Source organism: Gopherus evgoodei, chromosome 2 (genome assembly GCF_007399415.2).
Source record: "Gopherus evgoodei ecotype Sinaloan lineage chromosome 2, rGopEvg1_v1.p, whole genome shotgun sequence".
Lineage (NCBI taxonomy): Eukaryota > Metazoa > Chordata > Testudines > Testudinidae > Gopherus > Gopherus evgoodei.
Window position 1 is genome coordinate 34,209,667 of NC_044323.1, and position 20,733 is coordinate 34,230,399.

The 20,733-nt window shown below is 39.1% G+C and overlaps 1 protein-coding gene across 1 annotated transcript in view; it reads right to left on the reverse strand.

The window, feature by feature from the left end:
- GPR158 (G protein-coupled receptor 158) overlaps positions 1 to 20,733 on the reverse strand; it is a 318,765-nt gene that overhangs the window by 144,947 nt on the left and 153,085 nt on the right. The window contains exon 3 of the mRNA XM_030550335.1: positions 17,201 to 17,303. Within this exon, the coding sequence (XP_030406195.1) occupies positions 17,201 to 17,303 (103 nt within the window). The remainder of the gene's footprint in view (positions 1 to 17,200; positions 17,304 to 20,733) is intronic.

Below are 20,733 nucleotides of genomic sequence, written 5' to 3' on the forward strand. Positions count from 1 at the left end.
CACAAGAGCTGAGAATTGTTCCAGTATCTTCCATTAAAATTACCCTCCTGCAGCAATGTATGCAGTATGACTTGCATCTGTTGGTTCCTGCTCTTCATCCCAGAGGTGTTATATATGTATATGGCTAGTAAAGAACTTTTGGAGCCTTTGCAATGAAATTTGTGAAGTAGTAAAAAAATAACTGTAAGGATAATTCTCTCCTCTTCTTTTCAGGTGTGTGAGATATGTGCACAGACAAGCTAAGTCTGTAGGAGGTGAGCACAGAATGCATACGTTATGGGTCTAATCCTATTGTCTTAATCAGAGTTTTACCTTTGCAACTCGATAACATTGACATAATATTCTGATATTAGCAATAAGGCTGTCAAGCGATTAAAAAAATAATTGTGATTAATTGTGTGATTAACAGCATGATTAATTTTTTCAACAATAATAGAATACCTTTTATTTAAATTTTTTTGATATATTCTACATTTTCAAATACAGTGTACAGTTCTCACTTTACCTTATTATTTTTATTATAAATATTTGCACTGTAAAAAACAAAAGAAATAGTATTTTTCAATTCACCTAATTCAAGTACTGTAGTGCAATCTCTTTATCATAAAAGTGCAATTTACAAATGTAGAATAATGTACAAAAGAAGTGCACTCAAAAAATAAAACAATATAAAGCCTTAGAGCTTACAAATCCATTCAGTCCTACTTCTTGTTCAGCCAGTCACTCAGACAAACAAGTTTGTTTATATTTGCAGGAGATCATGCTGCCTGTTTCTTGTTTACATCACCTGAAAGTGAGAACAGGCGTTCGCATGGCATTGTTGTAGCTGGCATCTCAAGATAGTTAAGTGCCAGATGCACTAAAGATTCATATGTCTCAACCTGCTTTACCTACCATTCCAGAGGACATACGTCCATACTGATGATGAGTTCTGCTCACTAATAATCTAAAGCAGAGCAGACCAACATATTATCATTTTCATTATCTGAGTCAGATGCCAACAGCAGAAGGTTGATTTTCTTTTTTGGTGGTTTGGTTCTGTAGTTTCTGCATCAGAGTGTTGCTTTTTTAAGACTTCTGAAAGCATGCTCCACACTCATCCCTCAGATTTTGGAAGGCACTTTGTGAAATATATGGCAGAATGCAAGTAAAACAGAAGACACATACAATTCTCCCCCAAGGGGTTCAGTCACAAATTTAATTAACTCATTATTTTTTAACATGCGTCATCAGCATGGAAGCATGTCTTCTGAAATGGTGTTCAAAACATGAAGGGGCATACAAATGTTTAGCATATCTGGCAAGTAAATACATTGCAATGCTGGCTACAAAATTGTCATGTGAACATCTGTTCTCACTTTCCGGTGACATTGTAATTAAGAAGTGGGCAGCATCATCTTCCATAAATGTAAACAAACTAGTTTGTCTTAGCAATTGGCTGAACAAGAAGTAAGACTGAGTGAACTTATAGGCTCTAAAGTTTTACATTGTTTTGTTTTTGAGTGCAGTTATGTAACAAAAAAAATCTACACTTGTAAGTTGCACTTTCACGATAAAGAGTTTGCACTACAGTACTTGTATGAGGTGAACTGAAAAACACTATTTCTTTTGTTTATCACTTTTACAGAGCAAATATTTGTAATAAAAATAAGATAAAGTGAGTTATCAAGGAGTTAATAGAGGAGGTATCTGAGCCTCTAGCTATTATCTTTGGGAAATCATGGGAGACGGGGGAGATTCCAGAAGACTGGAAAAGGGCAAATATAGTGCCCATCTATAAAAAGGGAAATAAAAACAACCCAGGAAACTACAGACCAATTAGTTTAACTTCTGTGCCAGGGAAGATAATGGAGCAAGTAATTAAAGAAATCATCTGCAAACACTTGGAAGGTGGTAAGATGATAGGGAATAGCCAGCATGGATTTGTAAAGAACAAATCATGTCAAACTAATCTGATAGCATTCTTTGATAGGATAACAAGCCTTGTTGATAAGAGAGAAGCGGTGGATGTGATATACCTAGACTTTAGTAAGGCATTTGATACGGTCTTGCATGATATTCTTATAGATAAACTAGGAAAGTACAATTTAGATGGGGCTACTATAAGGTGGGTGCATAACTGGCTGGATAACCGTACTCAGAGAGTAGTTATTAATGGCTCCCAATTCTGCTGGAAAGGTATAACAAGTGGGGTTCCGCAGGGGTTTGTTTTGGGACAGGCTCTGTTCAATATCTTCATCAACGATTTAGATGTTGGCATAGAAAGTACGCTTGTTAAGTTTGTGGATGATACCAAACTGGGAGGGATTGCAACTGCTTTGGAAGACAGGGTCAACATTCAAAATGATCTGGACAAATTGGAGAAATGGTCTGAGGTAAACAGGATGAAGTTCAATAAAGATAAATGCAAAGTGCTCCACTTAGGAAGGAACAATCAGTTTCACACATACAGAATGGGAAGAGACTGTCTAGGAGGGAGTATGGCAGAAAGAGATCTAGGGGTCATAGTGGACCACAAGCTAAATATGAGTCAACAGTGTGATACCGTTGCAAAAAAAGCAAACGTGATTCTGGGATGCATTAACAGGTGTTTGTAAACAAGACACGAGAAGTCATTCTTCCGCTCTACTCTGCGCTGGTTAGGCCTCAACTGGAGTATTGTGTCCAGTTCTGGGCACCGCATTTCAAGAAAGATGTGGAGAAATTGGAGAGGGTCCAGAGAAGAGCAACAAGAATGATTAAAGGTCTTGAGAACATGACCTATGAAGGAAGGCTGAAACAATTGGGTTTGTTTAGTTTGGAAAAGAGAAGACTGAGAGGGGACATGATAGCAGTTTTCAGGTATCTAAAAGGGTGTCATCAGGAGGAGGGAGAAAACTTGTTCACCCTAGCCTCCAATGATAGAACAAGAAGCAATGGGCTTAAACTGCAGCAAGGGAGATTTAGGTTGGACATTAGGAAAAAGTTCCTAACTGTCAGGGTAGTTAAACACTGGAATAGATTGCCTAGGGAAGTTGTGGAATCTCCATCTCTGGAGATATTTAAGAGTAGGTTAGATAAATGTCTATTAGGGATGGTCTAGACAGTGTTTGGTCCTGCCATGAGGGCAGGGGACTGGACTCGATGACCTCTCGAGGTCCCTTCCAGTCCTAGAGTCTATGAGTCTATGAGCACTGTGTACTTCGTATTCTGTGTTGTAATTGTTTTTCTACATTTTTAAATATATTGATTTCATCAAAAATATTTAATAAATTACAGTTGGTATTCTATTGTTTAACAGTGCAATTTAAACTGTGATTAATTGTGATTAATTTTTTTAAGCGCAATTAATTTTTTTGAGTTAATCACATGAGTTAACTGTGATTAATTGATAGCTCTAATTTGCAATATTCCCTACATTTAGTGTAGGGACTACCCTAGGGAATCTCTCACTTTTCATAACAACAGTGTAATGAGATGGCAGTGTCCATGAACCCATATAGGACATGGGTCTCTCTGTGGAGCCGCATCCTAAATGCAAGTACTAAAGCCCTGGAAAAAGTACAAGTGATTCATGCAGGTAAGTGCATTTTATTACCTCCAACCAGGATATAAGAGGAGATGTAGTCTCATTCTGACCCAGAGAGAAGCAAGAGATGGGAGGCAGAAGCTCCCATGGGGTGAGAGAAGGGAAGCTAGAAACAACCAGACTTGGGTCAGCTGAAGAATCCCACAAAAGTGATCTCACTAATTATTAGCTACCCAAGAGGGACCAGAAGTCATTGCCACCAAATTCAGCATCGACTTTAATTTTGTTCCAAAGTCCATTAATCTGGGAGACTTTCTGGACCTGAGAATTTCTCATTTCTACATATCCCATATATGTAATTCTGCCTGTCAGCATTCTGGGAGCTCTGCCAGAATTAGGGTCAGAGTGAGGCAAAAGAGTAAATCTCTATTTACTGAACTTCTGATAGACCAATGAACAACCAGCAGATCCACATCACTCCTCTTCTCTATCATCTTCCCTACATTCCATCCATCCTCACATCCAAATTAATAGTACACTATTGGTTTTCAGAGTTTGCTATGAGCTAGCTCACCCTGCCTCTGACCTCATCTCCACATGTTCTCCAAGCTCTCCTCTGTTCTTTTCTTATTTTCCATAGATAGGGGTCACCTTTCACTTGTTCTACCCATCTAGCTAGAAGTCTCTCTCTTCTTCTCAACCACTTGATCATCTCTTTAATCCTCACAGTTCTGGTTTACAAGCAAGCCCTTCCTTAATGTATTCTGTATTGTGGCCACTATATAAATAACAATAAAATATTTTAATATCATAAATCAAGGATGACTAATCTGAGCCTAAGAAATATCCAGAATTTACCAGTGTACATTGCTGAAGAGCCACAGTAATATGTCAGTAGCTACTCATCAGCAAACCCGCTCCCAGCATCTCCCACCAACCGGCAGCCCTGCCAATCAGCATCTCCCCCTCCCCTCCCTGCACCTCCCAATCAGCTGTTTCGTGGTGTGCAGGAGGCTCTAGGGGGGAGGGGGATGAGCGAGGGCATGGCAGGCTCAGAGGAGGGGATGGGAAGGGGTGGAGTGGGGCAGGACCTGTGGCAAAGCCACGGGTTGAGCAGTGAGCACCTCCACGGCACATTGAAAACTTGGCACCTGTAGCTTCAGCCCTGGAGTCAGTGCCTATACAAGGAGCCGCATATTAACTTCTGAAGAGCCACATGTGCCCCAGAGCCATAGGTTGGCCACCCCTGTTATAAATGCTGAAAAAACAGCCTTTACGCATTTATCAGAATTAAGACATTTACATTTTTATTTACATCAGATATTGGCTATGGATTGAAAGTTTTGCATGATGTAAAAACTGAAACTATTATAATTTTTTCTTAAATCTTTAACCCTGACAAATTGTCAAAAATATTTTTTAATCCGTGTTCTCAAGCATTTATTTATGTAAGTTTTGCTTGGATGTTTTTTTCATGTCTGTGCATGTCACATGTTATAGAGATAACAGCTGATAAACAGTTGCATGTTACAGCAAATATCACAAGGATATGGCTTAATAGTGAAACAGCATACCTTGGTTTAGCCATATCCAGTTAAATGATTCCAGTTGTCTTTAAAGAAAGGTCATTAATATGCATCTAAGGCACTGCTTGCTTTGAGTAATTATGTGATGAGTATCTTTTGACTTAAGAAAGATTCTTCCCTACAGTTAATCCGCGGATGATATATATTGGGCCTGGCTGAAATTTTCCAGAATTTGACAAAACGTTTTCCATTATCAACAATTTTCCCCCTCACAAAACATTGCCACTTTTATACTTATACACACAGTCTCTCTAAAAGACATTCCTATTTATTGTCACGGCTGCCAATGAACAAGAAATTTGTTGGGGCGGGGAATTTAAACCCAACCTATCCCCCAGGTTACATGACCTGAAGCACTGCAAGACGGCAACATCTCCCTCTGTGTATGTGCAAAAATGAAGAGTTCCACCTTCTAGCCTCTGACTGATGCAACATCCACTCAAACTGAGAGCAGCTCAAGTGATGCATGAAAGGTGAACACTTCACTGCAGCGCTGGCAGGAATGGGGCCCCTTGTGCCACACTCTTGTGCTGTTATGGCAACATCCTGGGCCCAAACATGGCTCCAGCAAGAGACTGTTCTGCTCAAAAGTGGCACTGGCTGGGACCATTGAGAAAAGAAAACAGTTCAGTGAGTAGGCAATGACTGGGAGCCAGATCCTCCTCTATTTAAGTTAACTGGAGTTTTCCCTTTAACATCAATGTGCACAGGACCAAGCACATAGAAACTAATGAAAGAGTTAGAAATAAAGAGAGAATAAGGAAGGGCCTGTCATAAACAGATAGTAGGAGTTAATAGAACAGAAGTACTTTATATCTCTTTTGCCTGTAAAGGGTTAACAAGTTCAGTGAGCCTAGCTGTCCCCTGACCAGAGGACCAATCAGGGGACAGGATACTTTCAAATCTTGAGGGAGGGAAGTTTTTTTTTGCGTGTGCTGTTAGTTTTTGGTTGTTGTTCACTCTGGGGTCTCAGAGGGACCAGACGTGCAACCAGGTTTCTCTCCAATCTCTTTGATACAGTCTCTTATATGGCCAGAATAGTGAGTACTAGGTAGATAAGGCGAGTTAGGCTTATGTTTGTTTTCTTTATTTGCAAATGTGTATTTGGCTGGAAGGAGTTCAAATTTATATTTTGCTGAAAGGATTTTAATTTGTACTTGTATACTTAGGCTGGGAGGGTATTCCTAGTGTCTATAGCTGAAAGACCCTGTAACATATTCCATCTTAAAGTTACAAAGATACTTTTTACTGTTTTGTCCTTTCTTTAATGAAAAGCTTTTCTTGTTTAAGAACCTGATTGTTTTTTTATTCTAGTGAGACCCCAGGGGACTGGGTCTGGATCCACCAGGGAATTGGTGGGGAGAAAGGAGGGAAGGGGGAGAAAAAGGTTAATTTCTCTCTGTGTTAGGATTACTTTCTCTCTCAGGGAGAGTCTGGGAGGGGGAAAGAGAAGGAAAGGAGGAAGGTGAATTGTCCTCTCTGTTTTAAGATTCAAGAAGTTTGAATCACAGTAATCTTCCAGGGTAACCCAGGGAGGGGAAGCCTGGGAGAGGCACCGGTGAGGGAAAGGGTTTACTTTCCTTGTGTTAAGATCCAGAGGGACTGGGTCTAGGGGTCCCCAGGCAAGGTTTTGGGGGGACCTGAGTGTACCAGGCACTGGAATTCCTGGTTGGTGGCAGCACTACAAGTACTAAGCTGGTAATTGAGCTTAGCGAAATTCATGCTGGTACCCCATCTTTTGGACGCTAAGGTTCAGAGTGGGGAATTATACCATGACAGGGCCACAGAGAAGAAAAAGACTAAAGGGACAGTGGAAAGGAAGGATAAATTGAGTGAAGGGAAAATAAAAATTTAGCAGAAAGGAAAGGGAGAAGGAAAAGAAATGAATATGAAAGAGTTACTGAGAGAATGTGTGAATATTAAATGGAAAAATAAGAAGCTTAAAGTGGCAGCATCAGTATAGAAGTCTTGAACAGATGAAAAAGGTTGGTCTTAAAAAGGGAAATATAAAAATATAAAGGAATTTCAAAAAATTAATCTGCAGGGGAAGAAAAATCCTAATCAAAACTGAAAGTATGAGGAAAAGGCACCCACTTACTGTGGAGAATAAAAAAGAAAAGAAAAAGTGGAGTGAAGAAGGAACAAAAGTGTATTTATTTTTATTGGTTTACTACCAAAATATTATCTATCATGAGTATTTTCACAAACAAACAGATATCTGCACAACCCAAAACACACACACAGGTACCTATTTAGAGACATATATTAATAAATACAGAGAGAGAGAATGAACAGATGCATACATCCATGTATTCACAAACAGAAAGTGACGTGGGAATAATGTGTCTTCCTAAGGCACAAGCTGACCCATCAGTTGTAAACTCTTTGTGATAAAGACCTGTCATATGCCTAAAATAACTAGCATATTATTTTTTTTTATATATATATATATATACACACACACACACACACACACACACACACACAGATCTGCATTAATATTGCAACATCAAGCACATAAAAGTTAAGAAATGCCAGAATTAAGGTTGTGTGTACAATTTTAAATCAACCCCTTTGTGCATATGCCATCTTCAGTTATATGATCTCATATCTCATAGCAGTTTTTTCTCTATTCACCCTGAGGCAGACTCCCACCATAGGAAATGTCAGGCCAAATAATTAAAGTTCAGCAAAGTTATAAACCTGAAAACAGTCTTACAACGGGAAGTCTTGAGCAATCTTCTAAACTTCTAAAAATATTCTAAAACATCAGAAAAGAGTATGCTCCATCCTAACGAACTGAGAAAAGAAATATACAGCACACATTTTGGAGACCTCTGAGCAAGGTTCTAGGCACTCTGACGCTTTTCAACCAATGTCTCGAGGACTCTTCATTATCTAGATAAACACATAAGGGAAAATAAATAGCCTCAGCAGTGATTTGCAAAGAATGTCTCTCTCAATTACTCTATTGTGAATTATTATTAGCTCACTCACAATCTAGTTTTAATCCTGAAATTGAGGTATTACCAGGATCATCACAGAAATATTCACCAATAGCTGCTAATGATTTTTCTTCTTCTTTGTATTTCATCATGTTAAACATTTCCTATTCTTACTGTTATGTGAAACGTAATTATCCAAACAGTATTTGGCCAACACATCTGGAAACTGCGAATCCTAAAATAGTTAAACTTGGTGTCTGTTCTGAAGTATTTTAGGAATCCAGAAAAACCTCAGTAAATTACATGAAACCCGGAATGGTAATCAGCACGTGAATGAGTTATGACTGGCATCAAACCACTTGGCAGAACTGAAGATGCCAGCAATGAAGCCAATTCCGAGGACACAAAGAAATAGACTTTTAAAATCTCCACAGCATATAAAGCAATAAAACGACAAATTAAGGAAACGTTTTGTAAGGTTTCTGAGGTTTTCTTTGCCTCACCAGTGATGTTTACAGCACTGAGCACACTGCCCTCACTTCAATGCATTATAAATACTAACATTAAACAACAATGAGAATATGGTAGAATGCTAACTAAGGCAAATGCAGAAATGAAAAGTCAGTCCTGAAATAACTCAAAACTCTGATGATGGACTCTAGAAAATGACTGTATATCAGCACTTATTCGAGAATCTCCTTTCTACTCTGTTGTTATTTTTGGCCTGCCAAGATTAACGCCTGAACCAATGCCTATTGATGGTCAATGTACTTTTAATTTAAGTGAGAGTCCTACTTTAATTTTCTCATTACAGCCTTTCTGTATAGTTTATTTATTGAAGATGGTCACTCACTGCCCCACTAGAGATCAAGGACCTTGTCTAGGTACTATCATCTACAACAAACACCATTATTTGTCCCTGCAGCAGATGAATACTGAATGCTAAGAGTACCCAGGGAAGCCATAAAATGCACACATTTACATCTAATTTTGTTGCAGGTTTCTAGATATTTTGGGGGGATTTGATTATATTTCATTCTTTGTCACACAAATGCATGTTTCCCCTATGCTTATCGCTGTATGTGCTCATGTGAGTGGGAGGGTTCTCATATTTCACAGGCACAACCACCATTAATTTGGAATGTACGTAAGGTTTTAACCAACACTTATACCTGTGATCTGTGCATGTACTTCTAGCATATTCTATAAACTCAAAGAGTCTCATTCTATTTTGTAAATCATAAAATGGGCTCCCTACTTATTTCGCCAACTATAGTTATAAAGCAAATTTCCCAAACTTGCTACAGTATTAGCTTATTCACACTTCTAGAAGTATGTTTGAAAACATTTTCTTGATAATGTCATGGTAGCATTCCCTAAATTCTCTCACACACACACACACACACACACACACACACACACACACACACACACACACACACACACACACACACACACACACACCCTTAGAATATGCCAGACATTTTACAGAACAAACTACTGCTTCTGCTTCCAGTGACCATATACTAGGTAAATTAGGAGCAATTCTAGCAACAACACAGTGTGAGAGTGAAATGAGGTCCACTACTGCCACAAAGAGTCTGCCATCTACAGCCCTAGACCTGGGAAAGACATACAAATGCACTTAATTTTATGCTCACGCTGACTCTCACTGAAGTTGACAAGACTCTTCACAGATGTGAGTGGGGTCTGCCTGTGTGAAATCTATTGCAGAATCAGGACTTGAACGTATATATAAGAACAAGATTCTGGGATTCTCCCATCTGCTGTGGCCCTTTTCTGCTGCTGCAGTAACATAGGAGAGGCATTAGAGCAGGGTTTCTCAAACAGGGGTCGCCACTTGTATAGGGAAAGCCCCTAGCGGGCCAGGCCGGTGTGTTTACCTGCCCCGTCCGCAGGTGTGGCCGATCGTGGCTCCCACTGGCTGCGGATCACTGCTCCAGGCCAATGGAAGCTGCTGGAAGCAGTGGCCAGTACGTCCCTCTGCCCGTGCCGCTTCCAGCAGCTCCCATTGGCCCGGAGCAGCGATCCGCAGCCAGTGGAAGCCGCAATTGGCCAGACCTGCGGACAGGGCAGGTAAAAACCTCAGCCCGGCCCGCCAGGGGCTTTCCCTGAACAAGTGGTGACCCCGTTTGAGAAACTCTGCATTATAGCTCTGGAGCTAGCCGGGCAGAATTCTTTCTGGTATAGGTTTTGGTATACAAGTCTCCCACCAGAAGCACTAACATAGGGGACATGTCAGCAGGAGGTGAATATAAGGGGTGGAGTAAGGTTGCCAGCCCTCCAGGATTCTCCAGGAAATAAAGATTAATCTTTTATTAAAGATTATGTCATGTGACAAAACCTCCAGGAATACATCCAATCAAAGTTGGCAACCATAGGGTGGAGTAGACAGATCCCCAGCATAAACTCATAGAAATGTAGGACTGGAAGGGAGCTTAATAGGTCATCTAGTCCAGTCCCCTGCAACGAGGCGGGACTAAACCTTGCCCGGGGACCCCCAAGACCCAGTCCCTCTGGATCTGAACACAAGGAAAGTAAACCCTTTCCCTCACCGTTGCCTCTCCCAGACTTCCCCTCCCTGGGTTACCCTGGAAGATTACTGTGATTCAAACTTCTTGAATCTTAAAACAGAGAGGAAAATTCACCTTCTCCCCTCCTTCTGTCTCCCCCTCCCAGACTCTCCCTGAGAGAAAAAGTAATCCTAACACAGAGAGAAAATTAACCTCTCTCTTCCCCTTCCCTCCTTTCTCCCCACCAATTCCCTGGTGGATCCAGACCCAGTCCCCTGGGATCTCCTCAGAATAAAAAAACAATCAGGTTCTTAAACAAGAAAAGCTTTTCATTAAAGAAAGAAAAAACAGTAAAAATTATCTTTGTAACTTTAAGATGGAATATGTTACAGGGTCTTTCAGCTATAGACACTGGGAATACCCTCCTAGCATAAGTATACATGTACAAATTAAAATCCTTTCAGCAAAATATAAATTTGAACTCCTTCCAGCCAAATACACATTTGCAAATAAAGAAAACAAACATAAGCCTAACTCGCCTTATCTACCTAGTACTCACTATTCTGGACATATAAGAGACTGTATCAAAGAGATTGGAGAGAAACCTGGTTGCACGTCTGGTCCCTCTGAGACACCAGAGTGAACAACAACCAAAAACTAACAGCACACACAAAAACTTCCCTCCCTCAAGTTTTGAAAGTATCCTGTCCCCTGATTGGTCCTCTGGTCAGGGGACAGCTAGGCTCACTGAACTTGGGGTTAACCCTTTACAGTCAAAAGAGACATGAAGTACTCCTGTTCTACTAACCCTTGACTATTTGTTTATGACATTATTCCTTTCTAAATGTTATACTTGGCATTTGCCCTTGTTGAATTTCATCCTATTTATTTCAGACTATTTCTCCAATTTATCAAGATAATTTTTAATTCTAATTCTGTTCTCCAAAGTGCTTGCCATTCCTCATAGTTTGGTATCATCTGCAAACTTTGTAAGTGTACTCTCTATGCCATTATTCAAATGATTTATGAAGATATTGAACAGAACCAGACCCAAGACAGATTCCTCATGGACCCCACTTGATATGCTCTTCCAACCTGACTGTGAACCGTTGATAACCACTCTCTGAGTATAGTTTTCCAACCAGTTGAGCGCCCACCTTATAGCGGGTTTGTCTAGGCTATATTTGTTTGTCATGTGAGACAGTAACAAAAACCTTGCCAATGTCAAAATGTATCAAATCTACTGCTCTCCCCATCCATAGGGTTTGTCACCCTGTCAAAGGAGGGTATTAGTTTGGCTTGACATGATTTGTTCTTGACAAATCCATGTTGACAATTCCATGTCACCTTATTTTTTTCTAGGGGCTTACAAATTGATTGTTTGATTATTTCCTCCATTATCTTCCTTGATACCAAAATTAAGATGACGGATCTATAATCCCTTGGGTTGTACCTATCCCACTTTTTATAGATAGGTACTATATTTGCCCTTTTCCAGTTCTCTGGGATCTCTCCCACCCTGCAGGAGTTCTCAATGCTAATCATTAATGGCTCAGAGATCTCTTCAGGCAGATTCCCTTAAGTGGTCTAGGAAGTATTCTGTCAGGCCCTGTTGACCTGAAGACAACTAACCTGTCTAATTCTTAACTTGTTCTTTTCCTCTTTTGGCCTCAGATCCTACCTCATTTACATTGATGTTCATTATGTTAGTCGTCCAACCACTGCTAACTTTTTCTGATGAACACCAAAACAAAACAGACATTTCACATTTCAGCCGTTGCTGCATTTTCTATTATTGTCTTTCCCTCCTCATTGAATAATGGTCCTACCCTATCCTTGGTTCTCCTTTTGCTTCCTATGTATTTATAAAATGGGTTTTTTGTTATCCTTTATGCCCCTAGATAGTTTAATCTCTTTTTTCCCTTGGTCTTTGTAATTTTGTTCCTACGTGCTTGTGTTGAGGTTTTTTTTGCTATCCATTCTTCATAAACTGACCTACTTTCCACTTTTTGTATGACCTCTTTTTTGAGTTTCAGGTCGTTGAAGACCTCCTGGTTAAGCCAGAGTGATCTCTTACCATATTTCCCATCTCCCCTGTGCATTGGCATAATTTGCTCTTGTGCTTTTAAAAATGTCTCTTTAAAAAACTGCAAACTCTCCTGAACTCTCTTTTCCCTTAGACTTGCTTCCCACAGGATCTTAACCTACTAATTCTCTGAGTTTGCTACCATCTGCCTTCTTGAAGTCCACTGCCTTTATTCTGCTGTTTTCCCTCCTATTATTCCTTAGAATCAAGAAATCTATCATTTCATGATCATGTTCACCCAAGCTGCCTTCCACCTTCAAATTCTCAACCAGATTCTCTCAGTCAGTATCAAATCTAGAATAGCCTCTGCCCCTAGTCACTTTCTCCACCTCCGCAGGTAGCACTGTAAAGATTCAAGGCAGCTGGACATGTTGTTTTAATGTAGGCAGCTCTCCAGGCCCGTCCAAGTTACTCCAAGGCCCAAACCAGCTCTCACAGCAGCAGCCTAGATTTGGGAGGGCACAAAGCTGGCTTAAAGCCACCTTCACCTCCACTCCTTCTGGGCTGCAGAGCAGCTCAAACCCTGACCCAAGTTTCAAAGTGATGACATTTTTTAAAAAATTTTATTTTCTCTACTATAAGACTATTATACAACTAAATAAAATTTGACCATTTATTGTTAGTGTTTGCTAATTAATTCTCAGTGCTGGAAAGAGAAAATGGGGGCAGTTTCCCTTTATCAAACGTGATATGGAAGCAGAAATGTGTGTGTGTCAGATATGTTTGTTTTAATTTCTCTGGAATTAAACTCTCGCAGAGATTATTGAAATCCATACGGGGCTCTCGGGCACAGTATCTCAGATTAGGCTGTTTACAAATGAGTGACATCTCATTTAAGAAAGGAGTGAGCCAACCCCAGTGGAAAAGCAGAATGGTCCCCCTCATCTTCATAAATCCAACACTGGGCATAGAAAACCTTTCCAACTACCAGCTTGACCCAACCTCTAATTGCTATGTTTTCTCATTGATTTTGCAGTGACTACACCAAGCTCCAGCAACGCATGACATCTGCCAACATCTTGGATATCTTACAAATGGGCTTCACCTGGGTCCTGGCATGGAGACAGCCCAGTTAGCACTACTAGATGATTTCCTCCTCACAATGGTCACTGGCTCAGTGCTTGTACTACTCAGCTGCTCTGCTGCTTTCAACACACCAACCACAAGGTATGGCTAACTGGCTGGAGTAGGCAGGTTAGTGCTATCATGGCTCAAATCAGTCCTCTTCAGTAGGACTCAGAGGTAATGGGCAGCTGTTCTCCCTTTCCCCCAAAACTCTCACTCCTAGAGTCCCTATAGGCATCTATCTTGTCTCCTGCATCTTCACTGTCTACATGAGATCACTTGGACAGGATGTGGGCTATGCTAATGATATCCAGCTAAAGATCTCATTTTCTGAAAACAACATAACAAACATCCCAATGCTTGCAAGAGATCAGCGCTTGGATGAAGAATAGTGGGCTCAATCAGACCAAAGTGACGCTGACTCGAAGAAGAAATGTTTCAAAGAACTAGCTGAGATGCTGGTCTCCACTCCCATCAAAGGCAGCTGTCACCACTTTATCAAAGAAGTGCAAAGCTTCAGGGTCCTGTTGGATTCATCAGTAACCCTGGGTGACCAGGTAGCAACAACACTAAACACATTCTAATGTGGCGCAGAATTCCAATAAGATCATTTGTAAATACTTCAGTCTAACATACACGCCACTCAGGTCAATGTTTTGACTTAAGGCAGATCAAGACTCAATGACTATGCAATTCTGTTGCTATTTATAAATCTTATCTTGGCCCTTCAGAATCTTCTCAGTTTTTATGTTTTTGCTCTAGGAACATTTTCTTTTACACTTCTCCCAGATATATCTCTCTTATCGTCAGACTTTACCAACCTATCTATACTAGCTGACTTTCAAGTCAGACAGTTTTCATCACAACAGCACTCAGACTTCACAGGATTCACACTTGCAATTCATCTTAAGGCTAATGCCTCTAACATTCTCCAAATGTGTGTTGTAACTCCCTGAGCCTTGTTTCATTTTTGTTGCATTTAGATTACAGGGCTAAGTTGCCTTTTGTTCTGTCACTTGATAATCTTCCCTACTTCTGGCATTAGCTGTCTCTCACTGTTCGTTTTTGACATGATTTGGCAGACAGAGCTGAGTCTAGCTGAATAAAAGTAGTTCTTATAAAAAAGAGAGCATTCTCAAACTCAAGCTGCATCATGTTAATTCAGAGCAGTTCAGAGTGATCCCAGAGAACTGAATTTGTAGGCCATTAAGTTTCAGCATATGCCGGTACTAGTGATCATGTTTGTTGATATCCCTAAATATATATTATTCTTCTCTTTTGTGTGTTTTGGGGATTTGTTTTTATAAAATCATAGAATTTATTTTGCATATTCACATTCAAGGAATTAAATCCTGATCTCCATAACATCTCACTCTGCATGGCAGAAATAACAAAGCATCACTCTCAGTCTATTAAAAGATTCATGCAAAGCCTGGAGAGAAATAAGTATCACAAAGTTGTACTTTGTCTGCTCCCATCTCCAATGAGAAATCAATTCATTACCACTTGACTGTGACACGCAACACGAATGAAACAGTGAAACAAAAAGAATCATGCAAACTTTGGAACAACAAACTGAACTATTTATACCACATACATACATACACACATACATACAGGATATAATGTAATGAGCCAAGACACATCTCTTTGTGGCTCCATATCAGGACTGACCTATTTAATTACCCACTGATAGGCTGACCCAGCGGATACCCCTACAAAGTGCAGGATGGCTTCAAACAGACATGGGAATCTCAGCCTTTCCTACCATTAAAAAGGGCCCCTATTCTGTTGCTATTCCTTCTGCAGTGCTTGTTACTTTTTACTTAAGTGAACATATACCACCACACTTGTACACCAACACAAATATGAAGTAAGAACCTGGATGTTTTGAACCTGGCAGTCTTGCAGTCTACCCTCCAGTTCACTTGAGAGTTCAGACTCAATAATGCAATCAACCCATCCATGGTGCACATGTGCACCACTTACATATTTGGGTGTTTTCTTCCAGTGGTTTCAGGTATGTTTAAAACAGGAGAAGGAGTTTCTCCTCTAAAGATTGCAAACAAGGGGAAAAAATATAACATAAGAAACAAAGTCGGCTCATTAAGTAACATTGTGAGGAACCACTGAGAGAGACCTATAAATGGAATGTATTGGATGGTTAAATTTATTCAGACTCCCTAAGGCCATGTCTAGTCTAGCACTTATGTCAGCAAAACTTAAGTTGCTCAGGGATGTGAAAAAACCACCCCCATGAGTGACATGAGTTTTTCCATCATAAGTACTTGTGCACATAGTGCTGTGCCAGCAAGAGACACAGCTACCATCACTCATTGAGCTGTGCCACTGTAAACTTCTAAGTATAGACATGGCCATAGGGTACTACTCATGCCACATTCAGGCCATGGTTCCCTAGAATCTAGCTTTTTTTTTTTTTAGTAGCTTTAAAGAAATAAAAGCAATTGAGCATCTATGACTAAGACACTACAAGGGGAAAACTAAACCAGTTTAGGCTTTGTCTACACACAAAAAGTCCTGTTAGTTTAACTATACCAGCATAGCTAAAGCAGTATAATCCCCTAGCGTCGACACAGTTAAACCTGTATAAAGGTGTTTTATATCTATATATCAATTTCTGTACAGGAAGTGGAATATGCCATGCCAGTAAAAGGCACCAACATACAATATAAATGTGTTCAAACTAGGAGTTGGACTGGTATAACTACTCTCTTAACCTAAATAGTACACCAGTACAAAATTTGGGTGTAGACCAGGCCTCAGCATCATGCAAATGAGATGATGGGCTCATTACCATTTAAAATAGTGTGCATTCTGGGAATCAGAGTATATAAACTGATTAGCAGCTTTCCTGATATTCATCAAGTCTCTCCCCTTGTGGCAAAACAGGATAACATACCAAGCATTCACCTCACGTATTTTCAGGAAGCCTGTAGAAGTCATATGTTATGCACATCACACAAGTGACCAGTTTCTCAGCCCCAACCATCTCTAATAACCATTTTGCACAAAATTATAGCTTGGATTTTCCTATACAACTCAGGTAATATTAAGATCATTAAAAAATGCAAAGAGGCAGTGACTAAAGCATCAATTCTGCACTAGTACAAGGGAAAACAAATATTTATTTGTTTCTTCACAGTCTGTGTACAAATACTGATGCCAGAAATCTTCATTCCCTGGTACCAAGATTTCTTTTCATATTTTTAAAATTAATTTACAAGTCAAATATGATTAAAGTAGGTATGTTTTACAGGATCTTCAATAGTATCACAAATGACAAACCAAAGGGCTAAAACTCCTTAAGTGATTTTATAATCCTAGAGTTGCAGACCATTGGGAATTTACTGTATAACCCTAACAAGGATAAAAAGTAGTCCTGCATTATTAATGCAATTTCTATTTTTTTTCTCTCTTTTTTCTTTTTTTTTAAAAATTCAAGCAAAAGCACTTACTCTGAAAGCTGTTCACTGAAAAGATGTTGGGATGATAGAATCCAGCCTTGCAAATGCATTTGTAGGCTCCAAGAACAAATCCAAGGCCTTTAATTGGCATGCACTGTGAGAAAGAAGAAAGGAAGGAAAAGAACGTAATGCAGATGATCACACTCCTATAGACACACATGCATATTCAACTACGATACAAACAAAATAAGCTATATCAATTGGCCTTTTTGCAAGAACTATGTCCTGATTTCAGTTTGTCATTATGTTTATCAGTTATTTTCCCCCTAGTCATATTTCACCTATGTATTTTTTCTTGCTGCTCAGATCCTGCAAACTGCAATGATAACAGTTACATTCAAGCTCATTTAACTGATAGGCAGAAGTGACCAGCTGGCAGATACGGTTTTCACCACTTTTGGAGTGTCGCTCCATACATATCCTTTTTCAATTTCCATACCACGGCCAACATTCATTTGTAAGAATAGACAGAGCCCTAAACCATTCTGAGTAAAGAGAACAAACAGCTGGCTCTTTGTGTTGATCTACCAGAGATGCAGAAGCTAAATTCTCCAGTACAAAATTCATCACTCTACACATAAGATCCACACCAATTTGAAATAATGGGGTAACAAAATGAGTGGAATTACAAAAGAAAAACTGTTTAATGAAAAATATCTAACGAGTCTTTCATCAAAAGCAAAAATATTCTACCTATTTAAGTGGAAGTCACTTAAGTGGAAGTCCTTACACTTCCTCTGAGCTCCCTCAATTCTCTGCCCTAGGAAGTAAGAAGCAGTGAAATGAAGTGAAATCATACAAAGATTACCTTTCACTTAATCTGATGATCAGGGCCACCTTGTCAAAATGATTGAAGCAGCATTAAATCCACTATCAGAAATTTTTCATACCATAAATAATGTTGTGTCCTCTCACAAACCCTATTCCCTATACAAATAAAACATACTTCTACTTACAAACCAGTGAATTCCACAATATTATCTTTGCGATGAATGGCTTAAGCAAAACCGACACATCAACGGGCGCTTTCTCCAGCATTAACTGAAGAGGTGGAGGGGCGTTTAAATACATAGATCTTTCTTCCCAATCCTTGCTCAGGCAATTGAGTTAAACAGGTGTTAAAAACAAAAGTAACAAGGTCCTAGGCCTGGCCTACACTTCAAAAGTTTTATCAACATAACTATGTCAGTAACAGCTGTGATTTTTTTTAATCAATACAGTTATGCCATTAAGAGCACCAGTGCAGATGCAGTTAAACCAGAATTTATTTGGGCATAGTTTATTTTGTTTTGTCAAATCAGAATAAGCACTTATACCACTACAAGCACTTTTCTACCGGTACAACTGTGCCTACATGTAGAGGAGTTCTGCCTCTAACTATGCCAGCATATATTAAAGCAGCAAAATTTTGCAGTGTAGACAAGGCTTTGAACAGTCTAATGAAAAATCCCTATTCTTCATTTCCTCAGGTTTTACTTTCTAGCACTAGTGATTTAATGATCTTGCTAATTTGTCCAGTCTTCCAGAAAAAAAATAAAAAAACAACAAACAAACAAAAACAGCAAACAAATATCAGAATTTCGAATGTAAAACACAAACAAAGAGGATGGGCTTATGATTAAGGCATTTGACTGGGACTCAGTATATCTGGGTTAAATTCCAGGCTCTGCCACAGAATTCCTGCGTAAGTCACTCCTGGGTAAGTCACTTCATCTTTCTGTGCTTCAGGTTCCCTATATGTAAAATAGGGATGATACTGCCATTCTCCCACCCTTTGTCTGTCTTGGTGGACAGAAACCATTTCTTATTATGTGTATGCAGAGCCTAGCATGATGGAGCCCCAATCTCTGCTGAGTCCTCTAAGTGCTACTATAATACAACTAACAAATAATAAACAGAAAATGGATATATATAGTGAAAAACCATCCAGCCCTTTATTAAACACTAGAGGAAAAAAAGGTCACAAATCCATTGTTTCCTTTGCATTTCACCTTCATCCTACTGAGGATGCAGCTATTCAGACTGCTTGTTGATTCAGCAGAGAGAGAAATAAAGATCAAAGTGGTATGGGAATGTGAGTCCAAAGGCATCAAAAAAATCAAGTTTGCTAATTAGCAACTGCTGCTTATCAACTTGAGGAAAAGAATGTTAACACCAATCAGTCTAGATTAAGTGGATCTGAAAGTGCAAAAATCAATGTTTTTAATATGAGCAGCTCTGGTAAACTATCTTTTCCCCCTTAACAATGAATAAAATAGCAATTAAAGGCATAAGAGAGTTTATAAATGGTGACATATCAAGCATCTTTCAGTGTTCATGTTCCAAGAAATACTTTGCAAGCAAGAGTTCTGTGATAGCTTTTTTTTTTTATTATAAAAATTATAACATTGTTATAGATAATATATTTTTCCTTTGAAGTTGAGCAATATCTAGATTCTACTGGATTTTGTGAATATTGCAGTGTTCCTAATTCCACAGCCACAGAGTATCCTCATTGCATGAATATTTTATATCAAAATGTGACACAGCCTTATATAGCTCTGTGTTAAAAATATGCTCCTGAAAACCCCAAAAAAGAATTCTGACAGGGAAAAAAGATGAAATAGTCTTCTATTCATCGCATTGTTACACTTTAGTTTAAATTGCTACAAGAAGAGAATTGAAAAAAATCACAACAGTTACGTCTCCCCTTTAGCTGGAATATTATGAATATTTAAAAATCTTGGACCAAATTCTACCTCTTGTACACTCATGTGTTCCCTTTAATATTGTACAGGTGTAAGAAGGCAGAATTTTGGTCTTCAATTATTTTTAATTTGGAAGGAGAGCTGGATCATTTCAGGAAAAAAAACAGCTACAAACAATTCAATTTTAGAATATTCAGAGACTAACACAATTTCATGGAAACTCTATTATTCACATTATGAATTTTCTAGTAAACAATTTTGGTTATGCCAACATCAGAGGTAGTAAAAAATGGGAGAATTTTTTTTTAAAGAAAATATTTCCCTTTTCAAAAATGTTGCCATTTCAAAAGTTGAAAAATGTTGACTAGCTATAGTGAAACATTATTGTGGAAAAGGTGATGAATGAATTAAACTAATACAACTTGATGAAAATAAAAGCCTTTGACATGGAATAAGAAGAGGCTTTGTGTTTGTACACACCTAGCACAGTGGAGTTCTGAACCTTGACTGGGGCTTCTAGGTGTAATGATAATAAAAAATAAATAATAACAAAAAGGTCTAACAGCTGCACCCAGGCCAGTCTCACTAAACAGGTGTGCAGGCAAGGAACTGGAACATTCACAGTTACTTTGTTAAACCTACTGACTTGAATAAACTGCTCATTTTTAATATGTGCTGGATAAGAATGGACCTACTGTTTGCACGTTAGAATCTCTGACAAATGGATTCCAGATGTATGCTCTTTCTGACTAGACATCTTGCTGAGGGGAATGACTGAGATCTGACACCCAAAACACAAGAGATCTTTAGCGTATTTGGGGTAAGAACAGCACCCAG